This window comes from Syngnathus scovelli, chromosome 1, assembly GCF_024217435.2.
Source record: "Syngnathus scovelli strain Florida chromosome 1, RoL_Ssco_1.2, whole genome shotgun sequence".
Taxonomy (NCBI): domain Eukaryota; kingdom Metazoa; phylum Chordata; class Actinopteri; order Syngnathiformes; family Syngnathidae; genus Syngnathus; species Syngnathus scovelli.
In genome coordinates this window covers 18,897,184-18,917,988 of record NC_090847.1, presented here as the reverse complement: position 1 = coordinate 18,917,988, position 20,805 = coordinate 18,897,184, and the positions used below count along the sequence as shown (strand labels likewise).

General features: G+C 39.8%; 1 protein-coding gene across 7 annotated transcripts; it reads left to right on the top strand.

Moving 5' to 3' along the window:
• Positions 1 to 1,399: 1,399 nt before the first annotated feature.
• On the top strand, positions 1,400 to 20,727 carry afap1l1a (actin filament associated protein 1-like 1a). Of its 7 annotated transcripts, none has more exons than XM_049737015.2 (19): positions 1,400 to 1,559; positions 11,591 to 11,716; positions 11,799 to 11,882; positions 12,285 to 12,364; positions 12,765 to 12,900; positions 13,214 to 13,309; positions 13,390 to 13,604; positions 13,927 to 14,106; positions 14,276 to 14,359; positions 14,962 to 15,034; positions 15,684 to 15,791; positions 15,860 to 16,071; positions 16,176 to 16,321; positions 16,409 to 16,478; positions 16,976 to 17,093; positions 18,080 to 18,250; positions 19,167 to 19,342; positions 19,408 to 19,533; positions 19,756 to 20,727. In XM_049737015.2, the coding sequence occupies exons 1-19, from the start codon at positions 1,550 to 1,552 to the stop codon at positions 19,780 to 19,782; spliced, it is 2,238 nt and encodes a 745-aa protein (XP_049592972.1). In that variant the 5' UTR covers positions 1,400 to 1,549; the 3' UTR covers positions 19,783 to 20,727. The 7 variants fall into 7 exon arrangements, with proteins under 7 accessions (XP_049592972.1, XP_049592963.1, XP_049592954.1 ...); XM_049737006.2 differs by lacking the exon at positions 1,400 to 1,559 and adding an exon at positions 6,209 to 6,415 and having other exon boundaries at positions 13,214 to 13,297; XM_049736997.2 differs by lacking the exon at positions 1,400 to 1,559 and adding an exon at positions 6,209 to 6,415 and having other exon boundaries at positions 15,687 to 15,791; positions 16,979 to 17,093.
• Positions 20,728 to 20,805: the final 78 nt, after the last annotated feature.

The window sequence follows — 20,805 nt, the reverse complement described above, 5'->3', positions numbered from 1 at the left end:
TATTTCAAAAAAGGTTATACTGCAATATTGATTCAAAGGCCATTTGGTACCAGGGGTGCACAGAGATCAAACAAAAAGAAAAATTAGCTGCGGTGAAATGTGCATGACAGCATCCCAACAGAGACTGGCTTTTCCTTCTCTGCTCTGGTTTGCAAGTTGAAGAAGCGAACAGAAAGTTAAAGGAAGAATGTAAAAATGACTGAAGATGAAGCTAAAGACGCAGCTTCAGTTATTTTGACAAGTTTGTGTGGCGTTATCTTCAAAAATGTGGATTAAATGACCTCATTTTACAACCTATGACTTTAAAATCAGGCAAAACAACAATCTTTGCAATCATTTGAACAAGTATCACACTTCGTGATATGAAATTTATAAAAATGCAGCCCTGTCCATGAAGCATCAGTCACTTAGCCACAACTTTTCTCAGTAATGCCGACAAATAAAACTGAAACCCTTTCCATCTAAAGCACATGTGTCAAACTCAAGGCCCGGGGGCTAGATACGGCCCGCCACATCATTTTGTGTGGCCCGCGAAGACAAATTGTGCATCAAATTCGGGTGTCATTACTAGAATTGCAAATTGTCTTCACTTTTAATATCTCTCTCTCTCTCTCTCTCTCTCTCTCTCTATATATATATATATATATATATATATATATATATATATATATATATATATATATATTACCAGTTTTTACTCATCTGATTTGAAAATAAGTTATTTGTCAGTTTGTTTTGTAGCTTTTGCTCTATATAATGAGTTGCTCATACATTTATTTGGGTTGACAGTCATAATGGCCCTCCGAAAGAAGCTATGACTACAATGAGACCTGCGAAAAAAAAGAGTTTGACACCCATGATCTAAAGCAATAGTTCTGAAGAATGGAATGTAAATGCCAGAGGCTGATTTTCAATCTTGAGATGAAACAGTCAGGTGAGGCTCTGTTGTCAATCATTTCAGATGAAAATTGTGTTTTAGTGCACAATATTCTCCTGCTTCTACTCTACTCAGTGTGAGATCATTGCTCTATTTTTATGATAACCCCAAGCATCTTCCTGAGTATAATAAAAACAGTGGGAAGAACATACTTCTCCCCTTCCCTCATTAATTTGTACATCCTTCCGACTTTTCCAAACATGTTCCACATGTTTGCATCACAAGCTGCTTACCTCCTGCTTGTGCTTGCAATCTGTCGAAAAGTTGAGTAACACCCAGCTCTCTCTACGCCCATTCATGAAGCTCCCATTCAAAAAAATGACGGGAGATACTGCACTTTACTTACGGATGTTGATTTGTTGCTAAAAAAAAAAGAAAGCAGCCTTGCACTAATTGCTCATACTATTGTTTTGTCACTTTGTTGAATTAGAGCAGAAGAAACAAGTGCATTCAGTTATATCTTGAAAAGGATCTAGGGTCACTAGAGACAGTACAGTAAAAGTGGATGCACGTCAGCTGACCGGAAAAGGAAACAGAAGGCCGGAGGTGATATGTGATGTCATCAACAGAAGGAGGAAGACCATCTCCATAGGGAGCACGGAGGCCCTGCACATGCCATCTGGTGAGTCCAAATGTCTAGCATATTGTTGGCAGCATAAAGAATTTTATTTAATTGACTGTCTCTGACAGGGGGACTATTGAAAGTAGCATGAAGATTTGTGTCTCCTTTATTGGAAGTAAAGCAGGTGATTTAGAATATTTCATTAGAATATTTAATACAAGAGTAGTTGGAGTAAATATAAATTGCAGTTTAAAGGCTTGGGTGGGTGGAAAGGTTTTTATTTTTCCTCCCACGCTAAAAATTTCCAATATATTAAAATGGATTGTATCGTTTTAATTTGATTTTTTATAAGAATTATTGATGCAATCCATATATTTCAAACAAGTGTGGAATTTAGCAAAATGGTGATGCAATGTTTTAATCAATTTACAGAACCCCATTCATATTTGTTTTGTGTATTTCATTCATTCATTTTGTATTTTCACAAAAATACTTTCATCGTATTTACTTCCGAGATTGCTTATCCTTTTCAGAGTTGGTGACAGACAGGCAGACAACAACCATGACTGATTGTCAGTCAATCATAGAGAACATTCTTTTTCTTTAAATTGGATAAAACAAATGACTTTTTATATGGGGTATTCACTTTGTATAACCATTTATTTTCCTGCTCTTTTGCACATTCAAACAATCACATCTACAAACATTTGCATCAGAAGCAAACCCAACCTTCTAAATGTTTTTCTTGAGAAAAGTACCAACTATAATAACAGAGTGGCTACTTTGTCGTGGAATGTAAACGCCAGAGGCTCTTTTGACATCTTAAAAGAGAAGCGAGATGCAAGTGTCAATCAGTTATAATTGAAAAACATTGTATTGTCACTCTTCAAGCAGCAAATCTCATATATTAAAAAGCTTTCATACTATTATTCAGGTCCATTCACTCATTAAGATCATTCTTCATGAAAACAGACTTTTGGGTGGAGAAAAAAAAAACATCTCGTTTGACTGCTCAGTATAGTGTAAGTGAATCAAACAAGATTAGGTGTAACAGACATGAATAGGTCATTTTCAATCACCGTTTATGGCAATATGTAAGGAAGTCCTTTTTTTTCATGCTCTGCATTTTCCTCCCACGTTAATTCCCCTTCTTATATACCTTTCGCACAAAAAACTGGGAATGATCACAGAAAGCATGATTCACCAACAAGAAGCCTGTCATGCAAATATTAATATTTTGATATTTCAGGAGACTTGGGAATGTCATTGAAATCCAAGAAGATAAAACACTTTTTAATTTTGAAAATGCCTTGTAGTACCAGATGCAGTGTGTGATCAGCCAGTTGTGGCTTTGGACCACTCTAACTACAATGCACTTCCATTTTTGAAAGATAGCATTTGTATCCCATTATTTTGTAAAAAAATAATCTAATAAAAGTAATTTAATTTGATTATTGTGCATGTTTGGAGGGTCTGTCAATAAAGAAACATTGGGAAAAATGCTAAGTTGATGGAAGAATGTTCGCAAGCCCAGACTGGAAAAGGAACAATACCGTTTTTACTTCCTGGATTGAGACATGAACAAACTATTGATTTGCATCACTGTGTGAGTAGTCTATCTTTTCGACGACAGGGTCATTTTACTCATATTAATTAGTGTGCTCAGTTCAAGCTAAAATTGTTATTTTCAGGACCAATAAAATAATCACAACAATGTTGGATGACTTACAAACTTTAACTGACTGATAGTTTACATAAAATGTACAACTGTAATGTCATAAAGACTGAAAAATGACGTAACTCTTTACCACTGGCAAAGTTACGAAGCTAGGATTTTTTTTTCTTGAAGGGGACAAGGATAGCTCAAGGACACGAAGACACTGATAGTGTTAACCATTAGGCGTAATCGATTTTCAACAATGATTTAACAAGGTAGAAAACGGATAAACATCACTACGCGACACTTTGTTAATACTACGGTTTAGATTTTCAAATTAACATTTTGATCCTAGGATATCACAGTCTCATCACTGGTGAGCTACTTTTTCAAACAGGCCTGTGGCTCACTCATGTAGTCCTTGGGGGTGACTTCTGACCGGCAGAGAGAATGAAAGGGATAAAAATGTATTTTAAAAAGACGTTGGGTTTAAGGCAGCAGAATGTACTGTATCAGCAGTCCATGAATGCCCAGACATGTCGTCTAGCCACGAGCTGAGAGCCGTCACTCTTGCGAAATGCCTGGAATCTGAAGAGTAGACTGGGAGTGGACTGGTGGCACATGCTGGTGAGACAAAGCATTGTTGGCACAGCTCTCCGTGCAATTTTAAAGAACATCTGGCAATCCAGCAAACTGCCCCCCAACAGCCACCATTATAGGATGCAGCGCATAAAGGATTGGTGTTCTTGTAATATTACTTTGTCATGCTTGGGTTGTGATCTGAGTTAAGCAATCCGAACAAGACATGAAAGTAAAAAAGTAAAGTCCAGTTCTGCTGTGCCTTTTCATGAAAATAAGCTTTGTTCACATCCTGCAGACCCCAGCACCAAAGTCTTGGACCTGCAGCGTTCTTTCATGTCTGATCAGGTTTGAGAATGTTTGTTTGTCCTCCATGTCCAAAGACAATAAGGAAGGAGGGGGGACTTCCAAGAAAAGCCCTGCCGTTTTCATTAGACATAGCTCTCCCAGGGAGATGCTTCTGGACTGTCAGACTTGGGTTTGGTATTGTGTGTTGCTTAGTATGAGTCAAAAACATGACATTTGGTGTGCCTAGTCAGTCTTCAAGGTAAAGTGTGTTTTATGTCCTAGTTTGCTTTTGCTGTCCCTCCTCTGGCATCCATCATCTTGTGAGTTCACAGCTTTACTCTGGGGTTCAGAGGTCACGTTTAAACACAACGTGGAGCAGTTTTGAAATACCATAACTGAGCTTAACAGGGCGTGTCTGGTATTTGTCACGTTCAACACAAATTAGGGTGATTTGTAGAAAAAATTGGAAACAGGTGAAAACCTCATACTGTATATTATTACTGATGCCTTTCGGTGAGAAATTCCCCTTGCTCTCTCCCAAGTTGTTTTTCTTTTTCCATTTTGTTCTTTGCAAACTCTTTGTGTGCCTGAGCTGGCTGCCTCCCTCTCCCAGTCTGCCAAAACAAGATCAAAGGTCACTCGAGGTCCTCTGAGGCTGAAACTGTTGTAACACTCTTGAAACAATGGCTGAAAAGGACAACAGTTAGTATAGTAAAAATATGACACATTTCCAGTACGGTTTTATTTCCTCAATAAAGTCTTCCGCTCTTCTTGACACTGTGGAAGATTTAGTTGTGTGTTTGTGGGATTTTGTTTATCCTGTCGGAGGGATTCCTGAACAACTTTTTACTAGCTGAAAATCACTGTTCTGGTTCAACCCAAAGGTGTGTTTATGGGGTTGAGGTCAGGCCTCTAGTTGAAGTCAAGTCAATCTGGACCAAATTTGATCCAAGCAAACCTTTAAAATTGCTCCGCTTTATTGATAGGGAAATTAAGACACTTGTAGGACACCTAAGTCATGAACACATTAGCAGTCCATTATTTACTGTCTTTCACTAAATGCTATTGCGGCATTTGTATTTATGCCTACAAGTCCAGGAGGCAGATGAAGGTTTGGTCGACTAAACCAACATAATAGATAGGTGAATATGGTAGCTTTTATGTACCGGTTACAAGCATGATGCTAACCTGTTCCATAATAATATGGTTATATGGTTAGTGGACCCCTTGTATATAATCGCACTATCCTCTGGTCCCCATAAATTGCAGTGGAATAGTTTGTTTGCGCTGAAATGACAGATGGTTTGATGCAAAAGAAAAATGTGAGTTGAGAAAATGAATACCGTTAACTATCTTCTTCTAAATTAGGATTTGTTGTAGTTGTGAGATTGTTGAAAGTTTAAATGCATCATATCCAGTTGAGCGAGTACTGTACTGTATATGGAGGACTTTGTATCTAAAATTGGCTTACAGTATTCTTCAAGTGGGTGGGGAAAGTGATATAAATGGGTCTCTGTCAACCTTTTGCTGAAGAAGTGGGGAAAAATATTCAGTGCTCAGAATGATGTCATGCACTTCTTGAATACCCAAAACATTTTGGGGATTTACACTTTCTTGAATCTTATTTGATCACGGGAGGTACATGTCATGTTGTGGCCGGTTAACACTCGTGAAAGGTTTTGACTTCTGCATCAAATTTGATAATTGGGAAAAATGTAAGGTAAAAGTATGCGTAAAAAGTGGTCGTTGAGGTTGTTTATTGTTTTGTGCTGGAAGGTTTTTGACTGTCACCTTTGTGCTGATGTCAATGAAGGCGTGTTTCATCATGTCAGAGCCTGTATGTTTGCCTGAAGGCAAGAAGTAACTTTGAAAAGTTCTAACTTGCCTCCCCCTCAACAGACGAAAAACATCTCAATTCAAAATCATCACTTGGAACAGAATTTTATCTAACAAAATAAGACATATCTCGGTTCTCCTGTCAAAGTGCAGATTGGGCCTGGCTACTGTACTTTAAAATAATAACGCAGGCTGGGAGAAAATTGCAAATAATAATAAAACAAGTAAAAACAGATAACTAGTTGAGTCATTTCATGAGTGAGAGACTATCCTGGGTGCGCACACACATAGAGCAGCTCCCCTGCCCCCCAAAAGAAAAGAGAAGTGGGCAGATGGAGGGAGGGAGTGTAGAGATAACAGATCAGAGGGAGGAAGGGAGAGGAGGGACTGTGATTTCAGCAGCAGGCGGGCAAGCTGCAGCTCACCTCCACCAGTGACACCGACACAACAGCCAGGCCTTGACTCTGGAATATTTCTCACACTATCGGCTAGTTGTATGAATGAACGTCTCTGTCATCTGGGACCATGGTCGGACTCTCAGCCACTGCTGTAGAGGGTAAGCTTTGCCTAATGCTCTCTATTTGCTGTATTCCAAGCTGAATAAAGGGTAAGAAATGTGGACCTTTATGTAACAATCTACTGAGAAGCTTTAACAGTGCATGCAATGCTCTGGGGTCAACTTTGTTTTTCGTTGTAATGCAGAACTTTCTCCCATGTAATACATTCTAAGCCTTAATCTGTCTTTCTTTTTGTTGCGCAGGGTTTCTTGGAATTATTGTAGAAGTTGTCTTAATTATGTACACGAATAGATGAAATTCTTGTTAGTCATTAAAAAAAGTAAAAACCACAGTGGTCACAAAAATAACTGATGACAATGGAATTTTCCAAAATGCATAGTGAGAAGCCACAAGAGTTAGGGTCTTTTAGATTGATGAAGCAAAATTGCAGCATTTTGACCCCCAGTCACATAAAGTCTATGTATACAGAAGTTGAAATGAGGCATAAAACACAAGGGGGTGGGTTGGGGGCTCTGTTAATTGTGAAACTTGGAGGAGGCTCTGAGGCTGCTTTGATTGCATCCGGCGCAATGTATCCTTAATTTGGGCAGGATGCAATGAAGTCCTAAAACAACATTCTCTTGTGAAATGGGCTGCTCAGCGTCTCACACGGCAAAGTTTCTTCAACAGAGAAAGAAATCGTTGAACTGACAAACCTGTGTTTGGTATTAAGGTTAAGGGTACAGTTTTGTTATGCGTACTTCATTGTTTTTTTAAGGAATTCCACTGGATGACAATTTAAGAGCAGTTGCTGATTTTAATAATTTATTCAGAGATCAAGAGCTAAAGCATCATCTCACTTCAATATCATTGACACTTAGGTGCCACCAGATGGGGTAAATTTCTATAATGTTATTGATTTAACTTTAGCATCAAAATGGCAAACAAGTGAGCTGATATGTTCCCACCAAATATATGAAATTTTCAATGCAATTATAGCTCTTTTCAAAATAATCAACATTGGCCCAAATTTGGCAGATTATTCTATTCGTCTCTTATAAAAGTACTCTATATTCTGAATTTGAACTTGAACATGATAAAAACTTGGTGATGTTTGCCTAAAAATGTGTGCTTCTTTTGGCCACCTTTTGTTTATGTTGTAATGATGATGATGATGATGATGATGTTCCACCTGTTCCACTTGGCGACCTCCAATTTGCAGACCATTTATATATATATTTTTTTAGTTTAGTTAAATAATTTCCCAAAGATTTAATGTTTTTGTCTACTTATTTTTATTTGCATGTTTTTATCCCTAATTTTCTCTCTGTTTAGAAATTAAAGAAATATTGAAAGGCAAAGTATTGTAAAACTAATCGGCCAATTAATTGGTAATCGGTTTTGTTGTGTTTCAAATATCAGCATTGGTATCGGCCTTACAAAGTTCGTATCGATCAGGCCCCATGTTTTTTGTAATAGACCAACACCAAAGGATCTTTACTAGTGAATGATAAAAAAATACAAGCAAAGTTGACCGTTGTGGATGGGCCCCTCCAACCCTTGGTGTGTGCTTTAGCAATGCTGTACTATTGTGAAAGTGACTGGCGTCTTAGCTCAGCTAATTGGGAAACTTGGGAGAGTCTCTGTGTAACCAAATTCCTCTGTAATTAGATGGAGTATGCGCAACAATATTGTGAAACTGCTGAATGACTGAACTGTCACCTAGGACAAATGTCATTCAAGCGTGTGTCTGTGTAATTACATTATGTGTAGGAGTGCAGCAGACTCTGCAAATGCTATTAAGGAGAAAATCTCAGCTGAGGTCAGACTATTTTTCATATCAGGGTTTGTTGGGTATGTTAGCACAGGTGTTCTGTTTGCTGACGGGATTCAATTCCCAAATCAGCACCAACCTCCTCCCCCGCTTCTCTTTCCCTCATCTTTGCAGAATTGCTTTGCACAAAAAGAAAAAGTCTACGCTTGAATCTCTATTCATAGGCTGCACTTTGCAGAGTCTTACACTATCAACAAGGTGAGGAATGTGTGTGGTGTTTACCAGCAATTGTCATACAAGTGAGAGGAAGTCAATGTTTGACAGAGGCTAAAGCTTTTGAATAGCTCCAAGCATTCCTGCTGGGACAGCAAGAAGAAGAATGACTCTTCTTTTTTTGGCTCACATTACCATGCTGCCAATTTTAAGTACAAAACATCCTGTAAATATTTTAAGTGTCAACAATTTCAGGGTGGCAAAAAATGTAGCGTTGTACACGTTCTAAATAAAAGATGTAACCCTACGGCTCACTGGTTTTCCTCGGATGCTCCGAAACACAAATACACAACACCTCGAAGCAGTCACAAATTTTAGTAAACGTGCTGTTTCCAGTTGAGATTTACCATAGAGTTGTTATAGAGCAGTGGTTCTTAACCTTTTTGAAGGTACCGAACCCCACCAGTTTCATATGTGCATTCACCGAACCCCTCTTTAGCGAAAAAAAAAATTCATATTCAAGACGTGGATGTTTTTTTTACTGGTGCACAAAATGAGTCGTGCATGAACGTTACCTTGTTCAAAAAATAAAACCAGCACAATGCATGAACTCACAACAAATGACATACCAGCCAAATTAGTGTGACTTCTGCTGTTGCCTTTGCGAGACCAGTTCAGATATGCGTTATCACGAATTTATAAATCAGGTGTGTTCGGACCTCCGCAATGGAGGCTCTGCCGAGCCCCTGAGACCGACTTACCGAACCCCTAGCGTTATAGAGGCATATGACTTTGGATTCAATGGTCATTCTGACGTGCGCTTTCTTCGTGTTTTGGTGTTCTGTTTCAATGCAGCACCTATTAGTTTACTAGATTTGATTTTGTGCTGACTTTGGTCTAAATGTTCAGTGAATGAATCACAATGTGCATAGATGTTCTTTTTTTTCTTTCTTTCCAAGGTTAGGGGAAGCACAATTTCAACCCAGAGCGACAATCTAAACAGCTGGAACATTTGGCAAAGAGACAGCTTTCACTAGGCCAAGTGATCCGACTCATGAGCCTCCCAATCCCCCTTGCACAGTGAATCGCGTCATAATGAGCAGGGTCAAAGCGGCTGATCCATGCATGAATCACTTCTTCATGCCAACGTTACAGGGAGTGCAAGTGTGGTTTAAGTACAATAGAAGGAAATGCTTTTAAAGAAGCAGTAAAACACACGTTACTAGCATGTAGACAGTTCTATTTGCATTTCGACTAAAGCGTCCATGGCCCATTGTTCAACCCAAAGGAAGACCTACCTCAGGAAAGTATGCCTGTTGCTGTTCAGGGTGGGAACATCTTGCTCTCTCAAACCATTGACAAAAATACATTACTGTTGACAACTGGCAAAAGCATTAATGATACACTCGTCAAATTTGCACATACACACACACACACTGTACTTATTTATCATCCCACATGAGGGTGTGTATGTGTGTGCATGTGTGTGCCTGCTTACTAGAACAGGTCTTATTACCTTATGGCTGCCTTCCCAACAAAATGTTTTCTAGCTGAGAGACTGTCCGATGGCTGACCCCAACAAGATGCATGGTTCAGCAAGTCTATTGTGACTAGACTGTGAAAATGAATCAGGTAGCAGGGAGGTATGGCTGGTGGCTGATGGTCGGGGGCTTTGAGTTATGGAGATGTTGGGGCAGTAGCAGTGACTGAAGCAATTGTCAAAAAGGTGTGACGATTAAATTGTACGCAACTTTCTCGAAGGAAAGCATTCAAAACGACTCATCGGTGGTGAGGGGTATGTAGGGGCGTTGCCTTTGGTAGCATTTGCTTGTGTCTAGCAACAAGTCAGATAACACAGGAATTCAAACAAAATGGCTCTTGCTGCAGGTTGAGCTGTGGGAATAATGGGGCATTTCCACCAGATGCTATCAGCTTGGTAGTGGCACCAACTGGCTGCAACATTAGGTACACCTGTGGAATTTTACAAAGAACATTACAAAGATGCTGAGATTTTGATTGACAAGATTATTTAGAAAAAAAAAGTCACAGTAGTCTTTGCACGATCAGGATTTTGTTAACGATCACTGCCCTAAAAATAAATAAAAGATCACCAATCCCATCATGTCAGGTCAATTTCTTTATAGGTGTTGCCAATTGAAAAGCATTGTGAAAAAGTAATTTGCTGAACCGATTGAACGTAAAGCGTAAAGTCTGTATAAAGTAAAGTCTAGCTAACAGTTACAACTCAACACAGGTCTCTGTTTTAATGTTGTAGTTACTCCGTGGTTATGTATGGACGCATCAAGCTGTCACATTTGTGTTACTTTTTTTCACCTAGTGGAGCAAATGAGAGTGCACTGGCGTACCTAAATATATGTATGTCTACTTGGGATTTTGAGTGATCTAAGGCATAGATGCTACATCAGAATGATGGAGACTTGCTAAAAGGAAAGAATCTTCACCTGTATTATTACCACGCAACACTGTGTGCAAACAACATCTGTGGTCTTTTTATTAGACTTTATTCACTGGATTGAAATTTTTATGTGTTGTGTTGTCACCATGACAACCAGCTACAGTGAAGAGACACCGAAGTACAATGGAATTTAAGGGATTCAAAATAGAGATAGGTTGAAATGTGGCTCTGTTTTCTACAAGCGGGTAGCAGAGCATCTCACAACATCATATGATGTCATCTGTGCATGCATGCCTTAACATCGCCCAACTTCAAGATAAAGATCAAGTCTACAAATGAAAAGCTTGGCTGCTGCATCATAAATGTATTCTCTAATCTGTGATTCTTGCCATGATCTCATATCTCGGCAGGCTGCCAGAGCTTTTAATTTTGCCTCATCAGTGTTTGATTCAAATTTGACTTGGTTTGCCATTGTTTGTGCAAGCCATGTTTCCAAGATGCTAGCTAATAATGATGTTGCTTTCTTTTGGTCAGAGGATTCAACTGGTTGTTTTGCTCCCTCCACTTTTAGCTTTCTCTATTTTAATGAGGAATTGCTTTGCAGACATCTGTCCAGTCACTCAATTTGTGTATTGTTTAGTCTGGCTCTTCTCAGAAGAGAGAGATGTTCACAGACTGTGAGGGGTTAAGGGTTAAACAAGCAAAATATACTGTGAAGTAAAGGGAAGCAGCTTGCATGCATTGAATGCTTGTTTAAACATCTGTGCCGACCTTTGCCCTCTGCTTATATTTCATCTCATTTCGCCCTGACATTTCATCTTGATATTACAGCAATGGAGCAGTTAGTGAGTGAGCTGAGCGCTCTGCTGAAGTTGCTGGATCAGGAGACTCTGAGCTCATCCACGCAGGAGAAGAAGACTTCAGTTTGGAACCTCCTGCAGCAGATACAACCATCAGGTCAGTGAAAAGACACCTTGGGAGAAACCTATGCATACTTTGCAGAGCCATCAAGTGTTTAACTTAGCCTTCTTTATTCCAGTTTCGGGAACAGACTATATCTATGTGAACTCAGCAGTGTACAGGAATGGCACCAGCTTTGTGGAGTCACTCTTTGACAAGTTTGGTGCGTTTTTATTCCGTAATTTTACAGTACATAGGGCCTACTTTTGTATTTAAAGTGGACGTCAACCCCAACATTTTCTTTACAAATAATATGTTGTACATGTACCACTAACTACTCACAATTAATCACGACTCACCAGTTTTCTGTAGCTAAGTTGCGATTGGTTGTGACCTGAGACTTTTAGCAACTGCGATGTCACTATCAGTCAACAGCAAGTGGCACAATGGCTGCCCCCTGAGATGAATAAAAATGGGTGAATTTTGCTCATTTAATTCATATTTCACAAACGAAACATTATTCAGAACACTGTGTTTCGATTAGTTGGACTGCACAAAACATATTATTACAAAGATAATGTAGGGGTTGACTTCACCTTTAAGCGTGAGTTGTTTTCATTTCCAGACTGTGAACTTGGAGACCTAAAGGATGTTACGGACGATTTGAAGCTAGAAAAAGATGCACAAAGCGAGACTTTGAAACAGGTCAGTGACCTAATTTTTTTGTACATCCAAATATAGGTTTCAAATAACAACTGGGGTAGTTTTCTCCATGTAGGCTGTGATGTGTAACTTTCCACATCATTTAAAATCTATGCTAGTCTTTCCACCCTTTCTTTTCCAAAACGAACTATGTGAGCTAAGATTATGATGTGTAAATGATTAAGGAGGCCTGAGGGGATAAAATACAATGTATTCCATGTTGCGGGGTTTCCCACATGTTCATCGCACGGTAAGGAGAGATTTAGGGCCTGCTCCACCCAGGGAATCATTTCTTTCTCTGTTTCTCTTTGATGAAATAGCCCCTTTGGTCGGGAACAAACAAATCGCTCATAGTTATTGATGACATTTGGGATGTACCGTATATTTCTGTCTCACCTATCAGGATTGTGGAGACTCCTCAGCTGTGCATTCAGCCGACTCTCCTCCCCCTCTGCCCACAACACCTCCTCCTGAGGATTATTATGAGGAGGCAGTGCCACTCAGTCCAGGCAAGATGCCTGAATACATCATCGCTCGAGGTAAACATCTTCCCTCTTGACTCAACTTGACTGCTTTTCAGTAAGCTCTCAAACATTATAAATTGATACATTTAACATATATTATCGAATATTTTTCACTTGATTTGTTTTTTTGAACAGATAAACACACTACACTAAAGGTGAAAAGTTTGGAAGAAAGAAAACAAAATCAATAGATATAGTTCAAAGCAGTTTATGTGGAAATAGGCAGACTTAGTCCATTCATGTGAACCAACAGTTTTGAGTTTCAAGAAATGTGGTGTAGCAATTGTGAAATGCCTATTTATTCATTAATATTTTTTTTTTTCTTCAGTTAGACCTAGCCCTCCCACCTCTATAGAGGATGGATATGAAGATGCAGACAACAACTACCCAACTACTCGCATCATCTCCCATCGTAAAAACTCCTGTAAATTAATAATACATAATACTGGCATCCAAATGTTATTCAAAGAAAAAAAATGGCGTACTCTGCCTCTGCTCTCTCAGATAATGATTCTGATGCTCTGAGTAGCTCTTATGAGTCATATGAGGAAGACGAGGAAGAGAGGAGTCCCGGTGTGCAGCTGACACATCAGTGGCCCTCAGATGAGAGCTCCATGCCCCCAACCAGGGACTGTCGGATCTGTGCCTTCCTGCTACGCAAGAAACGCTTCGGCCAGTGGGCCAAACAGCTCACGGTTATACGAGAGAATCGATTACAAGTGAGCAAACGCCAGAAAAACAAGGCCGGGTGAAACATTGCGACAACTAGCCCAGTTCTTTACGATTGAACGCATGGCTTGAATTGAACTTGAAGAATGTGCTATTCTTCTTGTGGTTGGAGTTTGCAATGTGTATTTCATTGACGCATCTCCTACGTAGTTTGGGCCACAGACTGTTATAATAATAACAGGATTATTGTTAAATTTGATACTTCTCCATTGCCACTGTTGGATCTAATTAGAGCTGTACCTAATGATGTGGCTGTGAGGTTCCAATATTTAAGAACATTTGACTATAATCGCTCTTATGTATCATTGACAGTGTTATAAGAGTTCCAAGGATACATGTCCCTACGTGGACATGCTGCTGCCCCAATGCACTGTGGTCTACGCCCCCAAGGATAGCAAACGGAAGAACCATGAACTCCGGTTCACCTTACCCAACGGAGATGCTCTGGTTCTGGCTGTGCAGAGCAAAGAGCAAGCGGAGCGATGGCTCGGGGTAACTGCAACATGACTAAATGTGTTTACTGTGATTGTCTACTCCAATTGGCATATACTGCTTGGCCAGCCTGAGTGTGAATACAATAATAATGTTGACCGTCAAGCATATTGACAGCCCCGGGAAAAACAGGGTGAAAATTGTTTGACTTTGACAATTATCCCTGCAGGTTATCAGAGAGGTGAAGGGCCAATGCACCGGGTCGGAGGTATCCGCGTCCCCCGTCATTCTGAGGAAAACCGAACTTGACAAGGTGTGTCAAAAGGCCATGGTTATTGTCACTTACACCCACACATTATCATTCCTTTTCTCAGCTGCGGTAAGAAAAAGTCAGCAGCAAGCAGCAATTGTGTTGTCACCATCAATTGTCCTAATCGATTGTATGTCAAAACACAACACTACCTGTGTTTGATTGGCAGAGCAAAGGCAAGATGTGTTATCTTAGTGATTGCTAAGACGCCAATAATAGGGCTGCGGGTGAGTCAGTGTTGGACTGAGTACTACCGCTTCAACGTTCACCGATACCACCATAAATTAAAGTCAAGGAAGGGAGGGGAGAAAAGCAGATGGAAAATACTGTGTTTCTCTTCTGATGTCATGTGTTCATGGTGGACAGTGAGCAAAATAAAGAATGAAAGTGAGGGAACCCAGAGATAAACATACTTTATAGAGACAGGACAAGTGGAACGGGTATTGGAGTTGTTGGTTGCGCCCATGCACAGCTCACTAACACCAGATTACTCCGGAATGCTATCTAACAACACTCTTGCTTCTAAAATATATTTGGGTTATCGAGTAGAAAAGTGTCTCAGAAAATAAGTCAATTTGTTTGGGTGCATGTGTGCTCTTCCACAGAGGTTATCTGCAGAAAGGAACAATTCAGATTCAGATGTTGGAGTATCAACGGGGGAGAACTTCCGAGAAAATAGTGAGTATAATGTGAATGGAGCCACTCTTTTTTTTTGTTCTCAATTTAACAGGTTTGACAGATGCAGCAGGCAGTGGGAATTGCCTCTTGCTGATAACTCAATAAGAATGATACACTTCCCGGCCAAAAGGTCAATACTGGGATTTTACAAAATCTCAGATCTACTATATCTTTACAATGTAAAGCTTGATGGTATGGGAGAAATTGAAGTTTTGTTTTTGAGGGTGAGGGCTCAGATGACTGCCTTTCAATGCTGCCATGACCTTGTGCTGGATATGCAATATAGAAAATGCATGGGTTCTACTTGTTATTCTTTCTAACAAAGAAACAAACAAGATTGAAAACTGGACAGCAGGTTTTTGGCCAAATAGAATCGAAAAACTTTCACATTGATGTAATTTGATGTAATTAAAATTCAGCAGTAAATAAATGTCACATTGCATACCCTTGCGTGAATGAAACATGTCCTAGTAAGTGTCATCCTAAAGATCATCAGGAAAAGGTTGCTTATTGTCAGGTGAAACTTTTCCTGTGTGGGTGTTAGTATTTAGAATTTAGATTTAAAAATCTCTCATCAGTGAATGTTTTCCAATCAAGTACTGTTTCCAAATGTCAAGCAAAAGCATCTCCAATGCTTTGATTTTCAAAGCAGGTAAGGTGAAGCGTGGCGCCTTAGCTGCAGGTCGAAAGATCACACGCATCATCAGCTTCTCAAAGAAGAAGACTTCTCGAACAGCCTACAACGACCCTCGACAAGGTCTGTGGCTGCTTCCACATTTTTCTTTGCGATGACTCGGAGTTCATTCGTTATTTCTGTTTGCTCAGGTTATCTGTCAGTGCTTGTCAACCAAGAGTGGCAGGAGCACTGGTGCTGTGTGTGCAGAGGCTTCCTGCATTTCTACCACGACAGAGGCGACCATCAGACCTCCTTGCCTTCCCTCCCACTGCATGGCTGTGAAGTGGTGCCAGGCCTGGGACCCAAGCATCCCATTGCCTTCCGGATCTTACGAGCAAGCACCACTGTGGCTGCTCTGGAGGTGAGAATTGTTTGTTTGACTGCAGCTTTTGTTCACCTTTCAACCTACTTGAGATTTAAAAGAAGTGGCCCCTTTCCGATTGAATATGTTCTGCTTATTTCCAGGCCGCCAACTCTGAAGACCTTGGCAGATGGCTCGGGGTTCTCTTGGCAGAAACCGGTTCCGCAACAGATCCAGAGTCTCTGCATTACGACTGCGTGGACGTGGAGACCATTGCTAATATTCGCAGTGCTGCTCGCCATTCCTTCCTGTGAGTGAGACAGATTTAGTGGGTGTATTTGAGACCCTTTCACCTAAAGCAGACATCATTTCTTCTCCACTCTCCACTCTTATATAGATGGGTCACATCCTCCGCAAGTAATACAGACTTCAGAACATATGACGAGGTCCCGAATGAGGATGTTCAGGTTGGTCTTGCATGCACAGAGATGAGCGCACGTTTTCTTTGACACAAGAATAAACTGGAATATCATGAAAGTTTTTATTCATATCATTATTTGTATTCAAAAGGTAAATACATATATAGATTATTTTTATTCAAAAAGTAAGTAACCATAAATTCACTTCACACTAAAATGTTTCATGATTCTGATTTTAGTGTGTGTGTGTGTGTGTGTGTGTGTGCGTGTGTGCGTGCGTGTGTGTGTGTGTGTGTGTTTATGGGAGTGAGGACAAACAGCCTCCATAGTGGTGACAAGAAGGTCACTGCAGTTTAACAGCCTTTAAACCCCTCACATCGGTATACTGACATGAGTTTAAACACACGCTTCTCACCGCCTCCACCCACACACACTTGGACACACCTCCGTTATCAGAAGTCAATAAATCCAAAAGTGGGTTCATTACATTGATGAGTATGTGAACTTTTTGTTTGCACCCCTCCCTTCCCCGTGTTCTTCTACAGCAGTCTATCGAGAGCTGCCGGCAGCAGTGGGGGAATCAAGGCAAGTGGCAATCCAGTTTGTCCAGCAGGGATTCTGAAAAAAACAAATTGTTCAACTCCCTCGAACGAACAGGTTCAAGTAAGTGTTTTTTGGTCGAATTCCCGCACAAACTAAAATTCCTGGGTCATGGCCATGCTTCTGGCTAGTTTAAAGGATTTGAACTCAAAACAGTTTTCAACAGATCAATTTGCGGCCTTCAAAGGCAAATAACTGGATGTTTTTGATTCCTTTTAATTTCACACCGAAACGATGAGTGATGCACCAAAGTATCTAAATTGTCCAACTTCATCACTGTTGTTTTGTTTTCTTTGCTCAAGATTGATGTATTTTTGAAAAACTGTGTTGGTTGCACCGCTACTGTAGTAGTATGCTACACAAGATTTAGAATAAGACCAGTGGAGAAGCAGTTTGTGAGCTGGAATCTTAATATGAAATTTGTCCAGAACCTTATTTACAAAGTTATCATGTAAATGTGCCCAACATTTATCTCATCTGAAAATTCTTGCTGGCCTCAAAGATGTCTTACAGATGCTATATCTTAATCATAATCCCAGATGACACTCTCTGGTGTTGACCAATCCCCTCTTTTGTCATAAAATAGAACGTCAGCTTCTATCTGGCTCAAAGTCCAGTATCCAGCATCTCCACTTTCCACTGACCGCTCCCATGTGCGTCATTGCGTCCCTTGGCTGCTCTCCCACAAATTGAGATGAGCATTCTGGGTTTAGCAACATGATATTGGCGTTGTCCTTTCTTTCTCTCCCAGGCCTGTGTGCTGACATTGCGATACTTCAAAGAAGGACTGAGCACGCTTAGAGTTTGACAGCTTCAGGATGAAACAGGAGATTTATTAGACGCATTAGATTCGCTGTCTCGCCTCATGACCTTTACACCAGTGTGTGTGTGTGTTCTGTATGTGTCACATGATGTCATTTTAACACTGTGGATGAAGTGGATTCCTAGTTTTTTTTTTTTTTTTTTTTTGCTTTGTTAGTCGTTATTGAGTCAGCAAAGATAAAACAATTTTCTTTTTTACCTCTCACCTGAAATCTCTGGCATCACAGATTCTAACAACCAGTATGGAAGGTATGGGAAAACACGAGCGGAGGAGGATGCTAAGCGATACCTGAAGGCAAAAGAAGAGCTGGAAAAAGAGAAAGAGGGAATTCGGCATACGCTCTCAAAACTCCGACAGGAAAAACGAGAGCTAAAGGAACAGCTGCAAACAGCTTCTGGTAAGTAAAAAAGATCAAAAGTAAAGAAAAATCTCTTTGTTTTGGCCATCATATCCGCTCAGCTTTGCTTGAACTTGTAGGTTGATATCCTGCAAAAGCTTGCATGTCGAATGGGTCTGACCCAGCTGTCTGACCTCCGCAAACCCAGATTATTTTAGAGTGAGTGGGAACAAAATTTGCCTGCAGGGATAAAGAAAACATCAACAACATAGCATTCCTCACTGATTTATTAATTTCCTCAAATTGAATATCCAATGTTTTATTGTGGTGGTTTCAAGTCCAGTATCAGCATAGTAATGATGTAATTGTTTTTTTTTTTTTTTTTTTTTTTTTTTTTTTTTTTTTTTTTTTTTACACATAATGATTGACAATTGTTTACAAATCAGTATTGCCTAGCATGGCTTGTACACTCTAAATTATTATGGTAGTAAATCTCCTTTAGGATACACCCAATCCAAACCAACCTTAAATCTCCTTTAAGGTTGAGTTGGATTGGGTTGATTCTAAAGGAGATTTACGGGCGTAATAATTTATGATATTTAAAAATAAGTCAATTTTTTTCTAAGGTCATAGTGCCCTGAAGTGTTACATTAATAAATATTTGACATTGCCAACCATAGCGTTAATATATGTGAGTTGTTGGTATGCTTATCATTGCACCAGATTATTTGACTAATTTACACATCTCATTTTGTGACCAGTGCTGAATTACTCAGAGGTGTGAATGTGAGTGCGAACAGTCCAGGGGCTACCCTGTCTCGCCCAAAATTCAGTTCAGTTTACCCGTGAGCCGTGACCCTAGCGAGGACAAGCCATAGTGAAAATGAATAATGCTTTAGGGTGACATTAAATGATACAATTATCCCATTTGAATGATAAAGGTTCAAATATTAGATATGATTATGTGTGTGGACAGAGAAGAGATGTGTCCTCTTGAACCAGCGCGTGTCCCAGCTGGAAGAAGCTTGTCGGGCTAAAGAAGCAGCACAAGTGGACCTGGAACTGCGACTGTCCCAAGTCAAAGAAAACCTCAAGAAAAGCCTGGCAGGTGGAGCTCTTGGTGCCCCTGTGGAAACTGTCCCTCCCGTCAAGGTATTTAAAATGGAGGATCATTTATCTTTACCCACCCTTGTTTACAACATGTTTCTTTTCTGTAGGGGTCCAGAAAGAAGACACATAATATCTACAGTGACACCTTACCAGTAAACTGTGCTTCGGAGATGCGCAAGAGACCGCCCTCTGTGTATGCTTCATCGTCAGGAACTGTCATGCAGAAGGCAAAGGTAGCTTTCACTCCCTGTATGCGCTTCTGCTTACAGTGAGCAAATGATGCAAATGATTAGATCCAAAACGAACTATCAAAAAACAAAAATTATGCCATTGTCAAGTGGAAGGTATTATTCAACACTATGTCTGATGTTTAGGTTGTGCAGTTCAACTTTTGTATTATTTTCTTTGTTAATGAATGTGTTGTGTAACACCACTTGCCTTCTGACTTTTTGCAGGAATGGGAATCAAAGAAAGGAAATTAAAGGCAGAACCTTCAGAAGTACTTGGAATAAATGGAACTGATTACAGGATGTAACAGTTGCAACCTGCCAACCTGCTGAGGAGAACTTCTCACCAGCATTCAGAAGCACAGATGCCCAACGAGTCGTTGCAATGAAAGAAAATAGCCACTAGGTGGAGGTACGTCCTCTATAATGCTCTTGACACCAACTTCAGCGCCTGAAAGGACTTGACGATTCAGAAATCCAAATTTTCTGCTTTAAAAATGCAGAACTTAATGTGGAAAGCACAAATGAGATAGTTAGAGTTTTGGAATGTCGTAAAGCGTAGTGCAATGTAAATAGAAGTTTATATTGGCTCAGGTGGTTGTGGTTTAATATGAGGAAAGGCTTATGAATGTGATGTGGACTGATGAAATGATTGGAAGTAGATCAAGTCACAAAGTGCCTTTTCATCAATGTTATGTTTTTGTTTTTTTTACGGTGACTGTTTCATGTGTTCTCTTGTTTGTGTTTTCGTAAGGCCTCGGATAGCAAAATCCTGCCATCTTTAAAAGGACACGCTTCACTAGATGTACTCTTAGTTTAACTTCTAAATACGTCTACAACATTTTAGATTCATCTTAGGCCATAGGTGAGCCATGCATCAAGAGATTGGATGCAAAAATGTAACTCACTCCTGTAAAGTAGGGAAGTCTTACCTTTTTCATTTACCTGCAAAACCTGTGTTGAATTTTGCACTTTAAGATTGACCTGGGTGCAGACAGAACCTAAAACTCATTAAATTGATTCATGCTATTTATAGCCATGACGTTTATTTTAATAAGATTACGATGCTGATCCCATTCAAAGATACCCAATCATTTAATGCATTTTTCTTTCTTCAAGCAGTGTTGTCTTTCTACTTTTTATTTTTATTTTCAGATCCCTGCCTGCATATGCCACGTCATTAAAAAAAAGTTTTAAGGATTCTTAGTCTTATTTGAACTCAAATGAGAATTTGTTCCACATTTGCTCATCCTTAAATTATAATAGCCTCAATTATCC

Coding starts and splice junctions, on each gene's coding strand:
- afap1l1a (XM_049736964.2), top strand. CDS start 6,385: ATGGTCGGACTCTCAGCCACTGCTGTAGAGG. Junction 6,416..11,590: donor CTCAGCCACTGCTGTAGAGG/GTAAGCTTTGCC, acceptor TTGATATTACAG/CAATGGAGCAGTTAGTGAGT. Junction 16,322..16,408: donor GCTGCTCGCCATTCCTTCCT/GTGAGTGAGACA, acceptor ACTCTTATATAG/ATGGGTCACATCCTCCGCAA.